We start from the raw sequence: 18,129 nt of genomic DNA, 5'->3' as shown, positions 1-18,129 counted from the left end.
TGAAAGCCATATTTATCAGTGTTTTCTCTGGTTTTAGCTTTTTTAAATATTTTCTTTTCAATGGGGTTGACCTATTATAATATTGCTAATCCCATCGTGATGTCCGTGAATCCACTCTTATTTAATAGTTCATTAGTATTCCAACTTTAAGCATATAATGGACTGTTATTAAGAGATCTCAGAATATCAGGCTCTAAAGGGATGTTTTTACATTTGTAAGTGTCTAAAAAGCATTATTTGTATCCTGCCATTTGTATAATTATTTGTGACATTTACAAAATTTGCCTACCTAAATGTCCTTAACAGCATGTAAAACATTTGATGACTACTAATTTGCATGTACTCTCAACCTTTCACTCTCTTGAGAAAGAAAGGAACTGCTCTTAACACTGGAACTCATTACAGCTGTCAAAAAAATCGTAATTTCTGTCCCATGAGAAATTTCAGTATTACCATGCATGCCTTCATCCTTGTTTAAGATGAAAAGCAAAATATAAAAAAGAAAAAATTATTGAAAATAATGTCTCTGAGAAATTTGATTGGAAATAACTGACACTTTCAAATACTCAAGATTCTGTTATGTTTAGTGATCCAATTAAAAACATTTAATTCCACATTAAACCATATTTGAGTGAACTATGATAGTTTCAGTGTGTTATAACTTCACTTTGCTTTACTTCCACTTTCCACTTAATCTTTAATTTAAAGGCTGCAGTGCATATTGAGGAAGTAGTCTAGACATGAAACTGTCCATAGAGATAGGTGGACATATGAGGCACCAGAATTAAACTTTTGCATTTATTTTCAGTGGGCTTTTTTTTTCCACATGTGGTAACTAAACACCCCATAAACCATCTATCGTACCAAACGGACGCTTTGAAACAACTGAGATTACTTTCAAAATGAGATTCAGAAGTAGATGACCAACAAATAAATGATTATCACCTATAAATATATTGATCACTCCTGAAAACTCAACACTTATCCACAAATGCTACATTGCAGCATCACAGATGCCATGCTCTTCTTCTCCAGTTAACCTATTTCGGGTATCTTTATACATTGGAAGTCTGAGTACCTTCACAGTTACAACCATAAAATACTAAATAGGACTGGAGGAGGAAATTATCAGACTACAAACCCCCTATGACCTAAATCTTACCAGTCTTAATATTAGAGTTAGTGTCTAGGTCCAACTGAAATGCAGCACAGCTGAGAATTAAGTTACCTATTTGAGTGTCTATAGACAACAGAAAGGTTCCTAATGTCACCACAAACACTAAAAAGCACTGTATTTGTCCTCTCTGTTATGCATCATACTGGTGTATATGAGTAAATTCATTTGTGTCTTTATGCACTTAAGTAATGTTAGGTAAAATCACTATAAATAGTCTGAGGGTTTTGAGCTGCTACAGGGATGCACAGCAAGTATAAATCCATCTTAACCAGCAAATCACTGCTACTTTGCATTGCCAGAGCAATTCAAAACAGCTGGAGTATCCTGATGACTCTGCATTTACTTTGATAAGTGCCATAGGGAATCTATAAAGAGAGGAACACTTCCATATTCAGAATAAGCTTTGGCTGATGTACTTAAATGAGGTTTGGGGTCACAAAACCAAAAATGGATTAAAAAAAAAAAGCCTCATTCAGTAAACACTTGCCTGTCTTCCAAACTGAATGAGGCAGAAAAACATTTTGTATCCAAAAATCCAAATTGCAATACTCTAAATTGCTCCAGGGGTTGAATTACAGTCGCACAGGCAACATCACTTGTTATTTGTTAACTTCTTAGTGGTTGCTTTGTTGTTTTAACATGATTTAGCTTTACTGTGCTCTTCAACTTACTTCACTAATAACCTTGACTATGGCTTTCAGAGCTGAGAACATATTCAATATTTTAAAAAGGAGGTCTGATATTCATGGGTCCTCTCTTGCTGTAGTTTCCATTGATGTGCTAGGAATACTCACTGATACCAGGCAAGCTTTAGTTTAATCTTCAGGTCTCACGATATGTAACATTAAGACAAATGCATATACAATTAGTGCCATATCTGTGGCTAGATTCTCCAAGAGCAGTGTCAGGAAAATACAGAGCTTCCAAGCCAAACTTTGCCTATCTTGGTAAAAGAAAAGTAGAATATCAAAACTACACTTTATAATTTTCACAGAGTGACTTCAGTTTTACATGTACATATGTTAAGTTCTGGGCTGACACGAGAAGAGCTAAGCAAGCTAAGCTTAGCATAATAAAAAATGTCCATAAGCATTGCTTCTGGCCTTCATCTTGTCCTATTTTAACTGACTCCTCATGAATATTCACAGGGCCATATGCTAAAAGCTTGCAGGAAGTGAATACAGATTCATGTGATTATGTATGCTTGTGAAACTAAATTTTGAAGAATTTTTTTTCCCTAGAAACCTGATTAAAGAGTTCCATACTACAAACCAAGGAAGACACATAATACCAGGTGACTTTTGGGCACTAATCTCAGCCAAGAGTTAAGATGCATTATTCATTCTGTCCTCAGTTCTCAGTAGGCCTACTGAACTCAGTGCAGATATGCTTGGAAGAATGCCATTACTGATATCAAGATCCTACTCAACAACAGCATCCTGATTTCCTAATAACTCAAATTCATAGACACCTAATGATCAGACAAAGAGATGAATGTACTAGAAAAAAAACATTTTCTCTAATTATCTCCTCAACTGCAGAAATAGTTCATCAATACCATTGGGAAGGGCTTTATATCTTCTAAACAGGAAGAATAAGCATAAACAATAACCTTTGTTTCAATGAGCTGCGTTGCTGACACTGAAGAAAACAGAGGAACAAGATACTGCAAAAATGGTGTTTCAGTGAAAAATTACTCTTGCTCTGTTTATTAGTGAGTTGGTTTCCTCATATTGAATCTCAGGATTTGCATTGCTAGAAAAATTGAGCTGTGTTTAATTCTCAGATCCTGTAGGATGTACATCCAAAGTGTAAGATCTAATGTATTTTTTTAAGGAAATGATAAGGTAACACGGGATTAGGAGGCTTTGGAGTTTAAGTTCAACAACACACAGCACATCATAGAAAATCATTATGCACGCAGGAAATACAAAAAGTAAGGGTAGGATCAGCTGCATAATGCGTAAGACCAACTAGGACATAAATTTGGCTTCTTACTTGTTTTTTCTCCTAATGCACTTGAAAAATATTCAGGTTTTGCCAATTTTATGTCAGAAGAATAGTGAAAAGAAAGTCCTATTCCCTATCACAAAAGAGCCATAAAGATAAGTGGGAGTTTTAAAGGAAGAAGAACAATAGTAGCTTTGACAACAGATCCAGCTCTGCTGGGCCTCAAATTTCATGTTGTATTGAAGGTCTAAACTAGGCATGCTCAGTTTGTTTTGGACCCCATATAGAAATCCATATGACTTTACCCAGAGGTGGTAACTTCTGGCAAACGCTCAAACAAAGTAATGAAGAGGAGGGCAGCCCTGCATTTTCTTCTCTACAGGTGAATGGATTCCTGCTCCCCATGCATTGTTTGAACAGCTGATGCAACTAAATGAGATTGATAGGGCAGAGACTTTCACACACAAACACATGCTGCAGATTATACAACTATCTAAGCAATTACACAAGGACATTGAACAGATAACTAAACATTTATCTATGCCAGCCCATTAAACATACTAGTGGGTTAACCAGTAACTGGCTTCCAATCATATGTCATATTGATCAACATGGCAGTTCACTACAAACAATACTAATAAACAAATGAGTAAGGATTTGAGGGTCTTTTGTCAATATTTCATGTATGAACTCTGTCCTGAAACATCCCTGCTCACAAGGTCTAGTCTGCACTAGCTCAGTCTGCACTGAGCTTTTGCACAGAGCCCCACTCCCTCAACAGGGAGTGCTGCCTGACAGCATCTCCTATATGCACTTATTTAAGCCTTTACTTTACATTTTGTGCCTGCTATAATGTTGTAAATAATATATAGCTTTCCTTGACCTGTTGGGATGGAAGTAGACCAGTATTTGGAAAAGTTGAATACTTGAGCACCATTTGTCTCTAGTTGCACTCTGCACATTGACTGCATGACTACATCCTTATTAGCTACTGCTTTACATTGTACATGCGTTATTTTTCCTGCAAAGGATGTTTGATGTGGGTGGACAGCGATCAGAGAGAAAGAAATGGATTCACTGCTTTGAGGGAGTTACTTGCATCATATTCTGTGCTGCACTCAGTGCCTATGACATGGTTCTGGTGGAAGATAAAGAAGTGGTGAGTCAGAAGGGATAAACAACCCTTTTTGCTACTAACTTTTAATGTACTCTCTGATGGCATATCAGAACTATTCCTGTTCCCTGATAACAATTTAAAGGCTATTATGCTGTATTGGTTCTTGCTAGAAAAGAACATTACAGTAAAAATGACATATGAGGATGAGATTTGTCAGACTCTCATGCTCACCTTTTGCATCTCAACAGAACAGAATGCATGAAAGCCTTCAGCTGTTCAACAGCATCTGCAACCACAAGTGCTTTGCAGCCACTTCCATTGTGCTGTTTCTAAACAAAAAAGATCTCTTTCAAGAGAAAATAACGAAAGTTCATCTCAACATCTGCTTTCCTGAGTACAATGGTAAGTTTGGGGTTTTCAGAAGAAAATACATTCAAATGATTAGTGTCGGCCATGCAGTAAAGGTAGAGACTTTGACTCAGGTCACTGATACAGCATCTTGCCCAAGCATCTAGCCTTTCTCTCAAAAGAATGGAAAGGGACAGACATTGCCAGAATCCAGTTTATCTCACCTACTCTTGATGCTTACCTTTGTGTGGGATGAATTCTCTTTGTAGATGCTTTTTCCTCTGCACTAGCTTATACAGGGAGGTGAAAGGCTAGAACATTTAGATGGCTAAAGTCAGATTTGATGAAGGCAGACAGCATTATCAGTATCAGTCAATGGTCAATCACTCACATACACCATATCTGAATCTAGGTCTTTTTGTACCTATCTGTAAACACATTCCATAAAGGAAGTCTGCCTCTTTTTATATGTCACAGTATTCACTGGAGATAGAAAACAGCAGCTATTTCAAGTTCATGAAAGAGAATATATAAAGGTGTGTCATAAAGTGCCAGAGAAAAAAGAAAAGCTATCAGTATTTTAGTATTAAACTAATGTATTTGTGATGGGAAATGTCCAGAATAACACACTTAAAAAAACAAAAAAAGGTATTATTAGAAGATGGGTTGTGTCCACTTCCTAAAAAACAGCTGCCCCACTCACTTCTCTAAGACACGTCAACACAGCAATCCAAAAATGCTCAGTGTTTCAGTGGGATAATCAAACATTATGTGCTAAACTCAGTGCAGCTATGCCAACTTACACTAGCTGAGGCTTCAGAGACACAATGGGAGTCACCAAGGGCTCTCAACAACAAGCATCTCATTCACATCCTGCTCTGGACCTACAGTGAATCAGTATTCAGACCTGTATCAGTATCAGTATTCAGACCTGTTGTTGCTTCTGTTGCTAAGGAAGAACTACTGAAAAGCAGGAAAACTGTGCAAAGAAATTTTGACTGAGCATATAAGCCTCTAATTTTTTTGCTTTTTCCTTCTTTATTTCTTTATTGCTTTGTTTTTTTCCTTCTACCAACCCTGTCTGCTATTGACCCACTTCCATTTGTATTTTTTCTTCTGTTTCTCTCACTTTCTGCTCTCTCTCTAAGGGATTTAACTATTTCACACTGTTTTACTCAATTGTGAGCATTTCACTTCAGAGATGAGGCCTTCTGTTTAGGCACTGAAATTTAAATTTGGGGGGCAGTTTACACACAAAGCTAAGGCCTAAAGTTAACCTCCTAAAAAAACCTTGTTTCTTAGTAACTGTGAGAAAATTCAAGTTGAAAAGTTTCTTCTCTGTCTCTTACTATTATCTTCAATAGGACTAAATACATTTGAAGATGCAGGAAATTACATCAAGAAACAGTTTCTAGACTTGAACATAAGGAAGGAAGACAAGGAGATATATTCTCATTTGACATGTGCCACAGATACGCAGAATGTCAAGTTTGTTTTTGATGCAGTCACAGACATCATAATCAAAGAAAATCTGAAAGACTGTGGGCTTTTCTAGCCATTCACTCCCTTGCTCACAGCCTGACTTCATCTCTGTCCACTTCCTCTCTCATCCTGTGTGCTGACTGAAGTAAAAAGTGGTAGGGAAGAAACAATATTAATTAGGCTCTATTTAGCTGTCAGTTGAAGCTTTGGGCTTTAGTTAGCTTTGTCAATCGAAGCCTGAGCATTGCAGAAAAGTAATGACTTTCTATATGCCATAAGAAGATTAAAAAACATGTTCCTGCTCCACAGAGATGCTAGCCACTGATGATTCCTACTGGAATCAAAGGGAATTTCTCATTGAAATCCATACAATTTGAAGGTAAGCAGCATTTCTCAGGAAGCTGGGGATAACTCAGTACCCTACGTTTTCCAGTGAGGGGGGGAAAAAGCATATAAAAGAGATTAGATAATGGACTTTTATTTGTATTTAAAGCCTTAAGAAAGCCATAAATAAAAAAGAAACAGTATCATTGGATTATTTCAGCTCATTACTTTTATGTTTTCATGCTACATTCACAACTAAAAATGACATTACATTAATTCAACAGAAGCAAACCCCCAGACTTAACTGGTTTATGAAGAAGAGCAGTGCAAATCTGCATCTTTTATTATACTGTTTTGGTAGAAGAACTGAGGGACACATACACATAAACTGCACATGTATAAAATTCACAAGAGCTGCTATCCTGTTTGGAAAAAAAAAACAGTAAGATATAGGCAGATGGCAGACAATTTTTTGGAAATATTCCTGAGGGAGAAAAAAATATTACAGTAATTATCAATTCCTGCATATGCCATAAGGGCAAGTGCAAACATTTTTTTAATACTTAAAGACCTGACTTTTTTAAATAATTAATAGTCTCATTGCTGGACAGCTTCTCTGGTGCTCTGTGATTGAAATAGTCATTTTCACCAGTGCAGAGCAGATGTAAACCTACCAGTCCCAGTGGCAAAAACACATTCTTGAGGCTCTGGTACAGGGATCCATTTTCTATGCAAAGAACTTGCTAATGAAGAACTGCTCCACTCTTACTCCATCTGATTTACTGTGACTATAACTCTGGAAAATATTTAACTATTTTCAGTGTAATGGGGGTTAATAAAAATATTGTACTGACATTTGAAATTTGGCCTTGAAACAAGACTCACTTTTGAAATCTGAACAATGATAAAATAAGGTGGTTTTTTACGACATTTCAATCTAATTTTCACCATGCATTGAATATACTCTGGTTAAGCTAATTATTGAAAACACTATAAAAAGGGACCTAGTCTGTCACTGACTAGCAGAATCCTGCAAGCTCTCCACATAAGCAAAGGCATTGGCCTGTGCTGGTCTCTCAGCAAAACTAGGAGCTGATGCTAAACACTGTAAACAGCACAAATCCTGGGGTAAAGCCCCACTGTGAAACCCTTTAATACCACAATTTTGGAAAATGCAGCCCTACCTTTTACTGAATTTAAGACTTAAAACTTGTCACTACTGCTCCCTAGTGTGCTTCAGTAGTCTTCCTGTTGGTATCCATCAGCTGTTTAACAACAAGCATTTTTGATCCAGTGGTCTAAACCAGTGGATGGGATTTCCAGCAATGAGGGTGACTTTGATGGTGTGAAGACAGGGGAGGCCCCAAGTGGATACAAGGGACTGGAATAGGCAATCTTAGCTGAATCTGAACTAACAAAATAAATGTGGAAAACTACTGCCTCCTACCAAGAACATATCTGACAGTTGAGGATAGACTAAAGAGATTGATACTGGTATTGGTTAAGCTGTATTCAAACTGCATGCAGTAGAGATTAAATAGTATGTGAAAGGGAAAAAACATGAAAAATGGTGAGAGTTTAAGCACAGTAATGGTAAGATAAACTTAACAGAAGGCATTGTTAGGCCTTGGGTCATGGAATAGCACCTTGACTGACACCTGCCAGAGTAAAGGCCAGTCTCTCCTTGCTTGATTTTGAAAATCATATGCACAAAGCCTTAGCTAGAGCTGTGTAGGGCACAGTCCTGAGCCAGAAAGATGACCAAAACCAATTTCTACTGTCTAGATTTCTATTACTGCCTGATCTGTAATGCCTCCCTTGATTGATTCCTTGTTTGTATTGAAAATAACAAATTTCCATGGCTAAGGTTTCTGGATTCACTTCCTGCAATAAATCTCATTTAAAATGAACAACTTCAACTGTGATGGCATCAACATTAATTTCTGGATGGCTTGATGGCATAACAGAAGTCAAGATCTAAAAAAATAATCAATCCATGAACAAACACATCTCATTGTTTTCTTTTGTTCCCTTAACCCACTTCAATCAAAAGGCTAAGAAATTGGATGAACTTTACACTGTAGCCTGAAAGTTAATAAATATAAAACTGTACAGGATGTTTTTTCTTACTGTGTTTTAAGAAGTTAGGCTGGCCACTGGTAGAAACAAAATACCCAGACACATGACTATTGGTCTGATCTACCTGTTTTGTTTTGTTTTTTTCTTCTGAACCTGAGTTCCTGGCAAATCAATGACAGGAGTGAGCTCTAGACCTTGCGGTCCTCCGAGGGGAGTAACTGTGGGAGGTGTCACTGGGTCCCTGTGCCAAAGGGGCTGGAGAGGCGAGCTGTGAGGGCATGGCAGGGTGCAAGGTGAGTAACTAACTTGAGTGCTTTGCTGTATGGGGAAAACCCATGGATGCTCCAACTCTGTTAGGCACAAAGTTTGCTAACAAACATGGCCAAAGAGCCCTTGAAGCTGAAATGTGTGTATGGCAAGAGATGCACCGCCTGCACTAACAGGTCGCCCGGTGACAGGAGCAGGGCTCTCCCTCGAGCAGAAACATCAAGACACGGTCTTTGCAATGTTTGCCAAACATCAATTTGCCGCAAAGCAGAGCTCCTCACTGGCAAACAAAACAAAGACAAGCCCCACTTCATCTTGCCTTCTGTGCAAACTCATCAGGATGTTTATATTTACCGCAGGATGAGCTTCATTTCGAGTCCAACCAGTTGGGGCTCCGAGGAGCTTTCCCTCCCAGGAAACCAGCGCTCGCCACAGCAGCAGATTGCTGCCACAGATGGGGATTGCTCGCGGGCCCAGCTCTGTACGCAGATGCACTTAGGAGATTTGCTGGGGCCAGACCAATGCGAACAGGCGGCTAAATCCCAAATAATCATTTTATTTTTACGTTTAAGGGACATAATTTATGCCATCGCCAACGACTGCGCAATACTGATTCACACCTCAGCGGCCAGCAGGCAGCGATCAACACCCAGGGAATGCTAACTACCAAAAAGTCTAGACAGGCTCATAAGGATTCTCACATCTGCTCAGAGGCACATTTAGAAACCCCAGTTTAAAGACCAAAAAGCGAACAGAACCCCACCAAAGAGTTCAGGGTGAAAAACAGCAATTTCAGAAGCAGAGCAAGCGAGGGGCTGGGATCGCCATCAGGCTGTCCCAGGCTCCCTGCGAGCCACAGTCACACCCTCTCCCGCCACGGCCTGGTTACGGCTCCTCTCTCAGGGCCGCGCATCAGGCTCCCGCCCGGGCGGCCGTTAACGGCGGCGGCGGCGCGCGCCGCCCGCAGCCGCCAGGGGGCGCAGCGGCACCGCCGCCCCCCAACGGCCGTCGCCGCGGGCCCGGGCGGGCCGGGAGGTCCCGCCCCGCCGCAGCCTCGTCTGATTTCTTCCTGAGCCTCCCGCAGAGGCGTAACGGGGGCGACAGCCGCCGCTGGGATCTTAGAGAAAAGCAGCCCTCGTTGGGACAAATGGGCGCAGGCTGTGGTGCCTGCCCTTGCCCGAGTTCAGCAAGCTCCGCTACAGGGGGGTGAGCTTACCCCCCCCCCCCCCCCCCCGCTCCCCAAGAGAAAATATATATTTTTTTCCCTGAGGAAGTCTTTTGTACATCTCAAAGCCTGCATCTCCCCCGGGGAGCCGGCAGCTGCTGCGCCCGCAGGGCTGGGTGCGCTCTGGGAGGTGGGAAGGGGGTGGTGGGGAGGGAGACCTCCGTCCTACTGACAAAGGATGCATCTTTGTTTTCATTTTTCTGGAAATAAGTTGTGAGCTAGAAGAAGATTTAATGCCCATGAGTGCACATGTGGTGCTCTCACCAAGTTATCACAGAGAAATACTCTTCCCATTTTTGTTGAAAAAGGCTTATTATGCAGAAAGAAATCTTTGAGACCAGATGGAAACAGGAAACATGACTTCCAGAGAAAAGATAACCAGGGGTTTCCAGACAATCCTCCCAGAAATTTGTCTGCATTTTGCATAAGAAAGGCATTAAATAACAGAAAACAAGAATAGCTCTGTGGGGGGGACCTGATCTTCAGTACCCCTTTGCTCCCAGCGGAGTGGGAGACTATCTGTAGTCTGAGGGACAGGAAGAGAATTAGATTCAGGGCAAAGATCAGGGTTTGAAAAGCACAGCTTTAGAAATCCATATTCCTGCTGTGTGTCAGAGGGTCCTCAGAATAAGAATGGAGAGAAGTGTGCATATCACCCAGCTCGTATTTTTTATTTCCTCATTCATTGCTGGTTCCTGTCCCAGAAGTTATGCCGTGTCCTCTGGTTTGGATTAGGGCCTGAAGAAGGATTAGGGTCTGGAAAAGTATGGTCTTAGAAAACCAAGATCATGGTGCATTATAGAGGGCATACCACAGGGCTAGTGTGGAGTATAGTAAATTATATCCCCAGGAATGGTAGTCAGTTCTGGGGCTTGGAGATCTCTCAGAGTTAGAGGACTAAAGATGATTTCAGAAGAATTATTCTCTATCAAAGACATAAAGCCAATACATACAAGACTTAAAGCCAATACACAGACTACAGCAGATGGTTGGTTTTAGAAACCCACAAACTCTTCTGATGAGACTATTTAAAGAACATCATAGTGAGAAAGAGCTCAAATGAAAGCAGAAAATAAATGTAAACAAGAGTGCTCTTGATCAGAATGCTAAAGCAAATAATATGATTGACAATGTTGGGTACAAGAAACAAAACAAAACAAAAGAATGAAAAGCGAAATTGAAGAAAAAAGCATGATATCTTACAAATTGAAAAGCCCTGCAAGACACAGTAGAATGAAGGCTTCTCAGCCTGTACTCTGCCAGATCCTAGCTGTGACCCTGACTATATCCTGATCACAAAGGCCAGATGTAAGCACCATAGCAGGAGCCAACAAGGAATGAGCAAAGGAGGAGATAAAAACCTCCAAGTTGCAGCAAGAACCTGGTCTCCTAACCATGCACTGTTCCAGGCAGTAACCTTATTCCTAGCCATAAGCCTACTCTAGGCTAAAAATCAGGTTGAGCCCTCAATCCATGAATGGTGTGAAAATGAGGAAGTGTCTTCAACTATTATTAGCCTTATTCCTGATGTTCTGGGAGCTCCAGGATGCAGCAGGAAGCTGGGCTCCTGAGCCTGTACTTTCCCAAACCATAACTGTAGTTCACATTGCAGTTCTTCCCTTGGCTAGAAATCAGGTTGATTCCATGAGCAGAGAATGATTGGAAAAAGAAAAGCCACCTTCAACAGTTTGAAGCTGTCATTCTAACTCTCAGTCTAAGTACTATACATTTCAAGGGAGCAAAATTAATCATTAAATTGTAAAAGAAAAAAAAAATCCTGGATCCCTTGGCATCACTTCTGCTTCTTATTAGAGTGCCCTTCGTAGCACTATATCCTAGTAAACACAGCCTTGCCATTGCTGGTAACAGGCCACAGACTTTGTATTAAGTTAACACAGGTCTCAGGGCTTGTCAGGTTTTGTCTGGACTTGTCTCAGCTTGCTGGAGCTTTTTGTTGGCTTGTTTAGCTGTAACAGCAGTTGTCTAATGACCAGGTGGCTGTTACTCATTTGTTTTAGTTTTGCTTAGCTTTGTATAATTGCTTGGTGTAATGCCTATTGCTAAAAGTTTTGATATAAATAGGAATAACAAGTAATTCTGTTGTATAGAATGAACTATCTATGACCCTAGACCAGTGATGCAGCATAAAGAAGTAAACGTATGATGCAATAGCAGTGGCCTTGAAGGTTTGGGCATAGGATGATACTAGAGGCCCCAGGGCTTACTCACCAATGATGGTACTGCACACTTAGGAGCTGGAGTTTTACGGATAACAAAAAGGACAGGGAACAAGTGTCTTTGCATATGTAAACTCCACCATATAAAGACAGATGGAACAGAGCTGCAGGCCAATGAAGAAAAAGCAGAGTGTAGAGTATGTTAACAACATAAAAATGGGCCCAAGTGGCTCCTAGAGGAAGGAGGAAGTAACCATCAACATCACGCTCTGGCTTGCAAAGAGGAGGAAAAATCCCCTGCCATAAACATCACACTGCTCCCTGCAAATATCTCAAGTTGACAACTTCCTGTAACAAGTCCTCCCACAGACTATAACCATCGACATTAGGACCCAGAGGAGCAGTGAAAGGGTGAATGAACCCAGAAGAAAAGCCGTAGATACTGGAAAGGTTTTTTAGTACAACTTTGATGAGATTTATTTTTTATTAAGTAAGTGGATAATTTAGACTCTATCCAGACTAATAACATTAACTGTTTGTTGTACTTTGGTTATACTGTTGAATCTTTAAATTAGACAAACAATAAAATTTTGGCTTCAAATACAAGATGTGGTCCCCTCTTTGCTCATAACAAGATTTTAAGCACAGCATGTGTGGCATAGACACATTTTCTGGGTTGATGCATATCCGACCGGTAATCTCACCCCTGTCCCTGTGCTTTAGGTGACTTCTAAGAATGTATGCATTCCAATGGGATAAGATAACAGAAAAGATTCACCACATTTATATCACACCACTTCATAACTCTTTTGGAGCTTCTCTTTTTAAGAACTACAATTCTGATTCTGCATAATTCCATTTCCTAAGTTTTTCCTAAGTTTCGTAAGTTTTTTCAGCATTCATTTTGGTACAGACTCTTCCAGAAAGCAAAATAGAAAAGAAAGAATTTGTTGCATAGAATATTATTTCTTTTACTTAGTTTGAGGACTCTTCAATGTGCAGCATTAACCTGCTTAAGGAGTGCTCGTGGCTCTCAGTGCATTGCCATTAAGTTGTCATTTTTAGTTGGTACTATTGTTACAGTACTGTAAATGTGATTTTGATAGTCTATGAATGTTTGAATGATCCACTTTTATTCTGATGTGAAATTGGCACCCAAAACCTCACAGTCCTTTGTGTCAGGAAATGAACAGGTCAACTAGCTCTCTGTGTAGAACTAGAAATCCAACTCAGCTGGCTGTGTGAGATCATTCTGTTTATGCATTGCACTGCTTTTACCATATTTACATCAGTGTACAAACTGTACTGACATTGTATCCCTCTGTTACATAAAGGACATGAAGCACTGTGCCTTAAACTTAAACGTTTCTGAGAGGGCTTCTATATTTGCAAGGACATTAGGGTTTTATTTTTTATGTCTGACTGATTACTAATATCATTACCCCTACAATTTCAAGAAACAGACTAAATCTTGAATACTTTTGCCTTTTCTGAAATTCAAAAGCTACAAGTGAAATGTCTTTGAAGACAGTTTCATGACCACTCAGCTGTGATGTGAATCACTTCAGGAACAAGATACATCTACAAACATTCTGTATTTCCCTTACATAGTTTTCTGTCAGTCTTTATCTTCTTTCCCCTTTAACTGTTTCTTTGCTTTTCCTGCCTTCCTAATCATTCTTCCATTTTCGTGCATTTAATCCTAGCAAGGATCTAAGCAGATGAAGAGACCAGTACTGGGCTCCTTTTATCATAACAGAGAAAAAAACTTCTATTCTGCCCTTGAGAACTGGCAATAGATAATGTCTTAGAGAAAAAAAAAAAAAAAGTCACCCTGTGATGTACTTACTTTTGCACTGCTTTGTTTTGGAAGATGAAACACCATCCCAAGGCCCTGATACAGCAAAATCATCAGTCACTAAGAATGTGAAAAGGCCCATTGAAACAAGTGATATTATTCTGGCATTTTTTGGCCTGCTCTACTAGAGCTGCTCTATAGGGGCCAAAATGGCCAGAGAAGCCACTCAAGAAACACCCAAGGAATATTTTTCTGCTTGAGAATTACAAAGAGTTTTTCTGCATTGATCATAGGAGCAAACAGCAGATGTCAAAAGGTCATGCACCCTCTCAACTCTGAGTCAGGCACTCATTCTGATAAATTGAATTAAAGACTCTGCAGACCATTTTTCAGTCCACTAGGACATATAAATCTTATTAGTGTCAATAAAGGTTGTAAGCCTCTCAGAGAAGATAATACACACTCCTTATATTGTATATCTGTAAGGGGAATTACATGTCCTAAACCATTTCTGTAACACAGAAAACCAGCCATAAATGCAGCCCTTTCTATAACATTTTAAAAGCATAGGAATAGCCTATACATCACAGGAGAGTGAAACTCAGATGATGAACATTGTGAAAGCTTCTTGTGCTTGGCACAGTCCATTAAAAAGAAAACATAAATTATGAGGAAGTACATGGGAGGATCATCCAAGACACAAGGCCCAAGGGCATTTACATACTGAACACCCACTGATCAAAATTTCTAACTATATTTACCCAGGAGCACAAATCCTGCCCACAAAGCAGCAAAAAGCTATACAATAAAATGATACAGACAAGGAATGCATCTGTATGGGATCTTGCTCAGGAGATACAAAACTACAGTTTGCTATCTAGCAGCACTATTCAGTGGCTGTCTCTGTGTTAGTGGATGTATAGAGAGGAATGAGATGGACTGATATCCTACTTGCTTTATAAGGGGAAAAACATAGCAGAGGTGAGGATAATTCTGCAACTTATGTGCTATTATTGTAGCTGTACTGAAAAGCTGCACTCCAAAGGGAGATCAATTCATCCCGCTTATCAACTCCATGTACCAGTAATTCAGGTTCTACCATGCGACCTGTTGTTCTTTGCATCATATAAATAGTTTTGAATGCTATGAGGGTTTTTTTAATAGTATTTTAACTAACATAAAATTAGTTATTTTATTATCTAAAAGTAAAATCAGTAAAGAGCTTGTGTGGAATGCTGAGGAATTTAAGTTCTCATCACTAGAGTGGCAGCTGCACCCAGCAGTTACCATCTTAAATTTAAGCATCTTGCTCACACCAAGCATCTAGGCTTCCTCTATGACAAAAGGAAAAAGACAGGCACACTCATGGGGCTTCTTGGGATGGGACAAAACTGCTCTGCTCTGATCATTCCACCTAACAAGAAGTTGTCCATGCACTCAAACATAGTCAAAACTAAGATATCTTACTATTGTGGGTTCAGAGGAATTGAGGCCAGATTAGCTTGTAAGTATTTATCTGTAACCTACATATTCCCTCTGAGGTATGAGGTACTAGCCACTAGTCTGCACAGCACATGGCTTTGAAGTAAGAAACATAAAAATGTTTCTATTTTTTCTAGAGCACAGATAACCTGGAAAACATTTCCTAGTTCCATGTGTCCTGCAACCCTTTCTGGTAAGGGAAAAAAGGGCTCATCCTATCATATTCATTCCTATTACAAACAGAGATTTGCAAAAAGGGAACCTTAATGTCTCACTTTTCTTAAATATATTTTTCTCCCTTTAAAACAGGCATTTATCCAGTTTGTGAGCTACATTGCAGAACCACACAGAATAGTTGAGATTGGAAGGAACCTCTGGAGATTGTCTGGTCCAACTCCTCTGCTCAAGCAGGATCAGCTAGATCAGGTTGCCCAGGACTGTGTCCAGTCAGGTTTTTGGATATCCCCAGGGATGGAGACTCCACAACCTCTCTGGGCAACCTGTGCCAGTGTTCAGCCACCCTCACAGTAAAAAAGTGTTTTCTTATGTTTGGATGGAATTTCCTGTGTTTCAGTTTGTGCCCATTGCCTCTCACCCTGTCACTGGGCACCACTGAGAAGAGTATGGCTCCATCTTCTTGACAACCCCCATCAGATCCCCCCCCCCTTCTCCAAGCTGTACAGACCAGCTGTCTCGTGCCTGTCTTCATATGAAAGGTGCTCAAGTTCCGTAATCATCTTTAGCGCCTTTTGCTGGACTCGCTCCATATCTTTCTTGTATTTGGGAGCCCAGCACTGGACCCAGTACTCCAGGTGTGGCCTCACCAGTGCTGAGTAGAGGGAGAGGATCACCTCTGTTCACCTGCTGGCAATGCTCTTCCTAATGCAGCCCAGGATGCCATTAGCCTTCTTTGCTGCAAGGGTGCATTGCTGGCTCATGGTCAACTTGTTGACCACACTCAGGCCCTTCTCTGCAAAACTGCACTCCAGCAGGTCGGCCCCCAGCCTGTACTAGCGCAAGGGGTTATTCTTCCCCAGGTGCAGGATTTTGCATTTCCCTTTGCTGAGCTTCCTGAGGTTCCTCTCTGTCCATTTCTCTAGCCTGTAGATGTCCTTCTGAATGGCAGCACAACCCTCTGGTGTATCAGCCACTCTTCCCAGCTTTGTGTCATCTGCAAGACATCAGCTGTAGTTATAGATGGATCATGTCACACCATTGAGTTTTGATCAAAACTCACCATGAATTAAAAGTGAGTGGGTTGTTCTGCTCAACATCAATAACATGATGTATTCTGAGGTATTTTTTCCTCATGCTTAGGTTGATCTAATAACTTTTTTTTCTCTTATTGGGCTATTATTTGAAAGCCAATGCAAACCTCATTTAGCAGTTCTGCTTAAAACTGATGTTCACTATATATTGTATTAGTAATAGAATAGCAATTAGCAGTTAGTATATATGTTGTGTCTTTGAGAATTTCCACTGGATTTTTATGTATATGTGCATGTCAATGCCTAAGTTTATTCTCTTTCCTATTTCCTTGCTTTTATTTTACATGGGATCAATAACAGCCCTGTTGAATAATGTGCCTAACTGTTTAATCTAGGTGCTTCAAGTCAGTGTTTAGAATAGAGAATAGTTAGAAAAACAAGGGCCATTTGTTTCTCTCATTGAAAAAATAAACCAGTAGTTAAATAGAGACTGTAAGTAGTGATACTAGCAACACTTGTGTTTTCCTATTCGCTTTTTATAACATGAAAGCTAGATTTTAATTAAAATACACTTATTTGGACTAAACAAATTATTGTTTACTTCTAACACCTCATTTATAACCATTTTTTATATTATAAGTAATCTTAAATTCTAAATAAAACTTCTTCTGAAAATCCACAGAAAGCAGAAAAATTACCTGGAATACTTTATACCGGATACGGGGCTTCAGACAACAGGAACTAGAGAGACAAGGTGAAATTAGCAAGACTCAAAGGAAAGGGAATGAAAGGAAGGACAGGTACATTCCCAGGCTAAAATATACCTATTTGTCCCCTGTGCAAACCAGTTTTATTTTTGTAATTGTGCATGTTATGACTTTAAAATTTTCAAAACTGGCACAAAGCCTCTTGGTCTTGTTGAGATGAAATATTTTGATGGATCTCAGTATTTCCCTTTTCACGTGTGAAGAACTTCCAACATCTGTTACAAATATATGCAAAGACAAATGTTGAAAATCTCAGAACCTTCACTGATGGGAAATGTCCATTCTCTGCATACCTCTAGTGAACAGCACTCATTTTCTGTGTCGCTTTGTGTGCTATCAGAATGATCTACATCAGCAGGACATGTTCGGAAATGTTTTAATAACTCTGACTTTGCACCAGCAGAGAGCAGTAGCACCCCCATCATTAAGGGCTAGACACTGCAAGATGTAGTCATTCTCTGTTCAGTGTAGGTGCTCCATGGGGCCTGTTGGCACTAACTCACCGTTGGGAATCGTACAGCTCTCTCAAGATCAGGTCTACATGCTTTATCCTAGTCCTCCTGAATCAGGATCAGCATAGGAGATAGTGCTCAGTATTTTGCTGTCCTCAGTTATGTGTTTCTTTAGGTTGACAGGAACAGTGAGGAATTCTGTTCACAATATTTGCTTAGAATTACCATCCTTCAGCTCACAAATATGAAGGAACTGCTGCTTTCCCCTTTCAATAT

The 18,129-nt window shown here is 39.9% G+C and overlaps 1 protein-coding gene across 1 annotated transcript in view; it reads left to right on the top strand.

The window, feature by feature from the left end:
* Positions 1–6,147, top strand: part of GNAT3 (G protein subunit alpha transducin 3) — a 28,768-nt gene extending 22,621 nt beyond the window's left edge. Inside the window, exons 6-8 of the mRNA XM_013943678.2 lie at positions 4,157–4,286; positions 4,493–4,646; positions 5,957–6,147. Of these exons, the coding sequence (XP_013799132.1) occupies positions 4,157–4,286; positions 4,493–4,646; positions 5,957–6,147 (475 nt within the window). The remainder of the gene's footprint in view (positions 1–4,156; positions 4,287–4,492; positions 4,647–5,956) is intronic.
* The last annotated feature ends 11,982 nt before the right edge of the window (positions 6,148–18,129 follow it).

The sequence above is a fragment of the Apteryx mantelli genome, chromosome 1 (assembly GCF_036417845.1).
Source record: "Apteryx mantelli isolate bAptMan1 chromosome 1, bAptMan1.hap1, whole genome shotgun sequence".
NCBI lineage: Eukaryota > Metazoa > Chordata > Aves > Apterygiformes > Apterygidae > Apteryx > Apteryx mantelli.
Note: the sequence above shows the minus strand (reverse complement) of the source record. Positions and strands in the feature narration are given on the sequence as shown.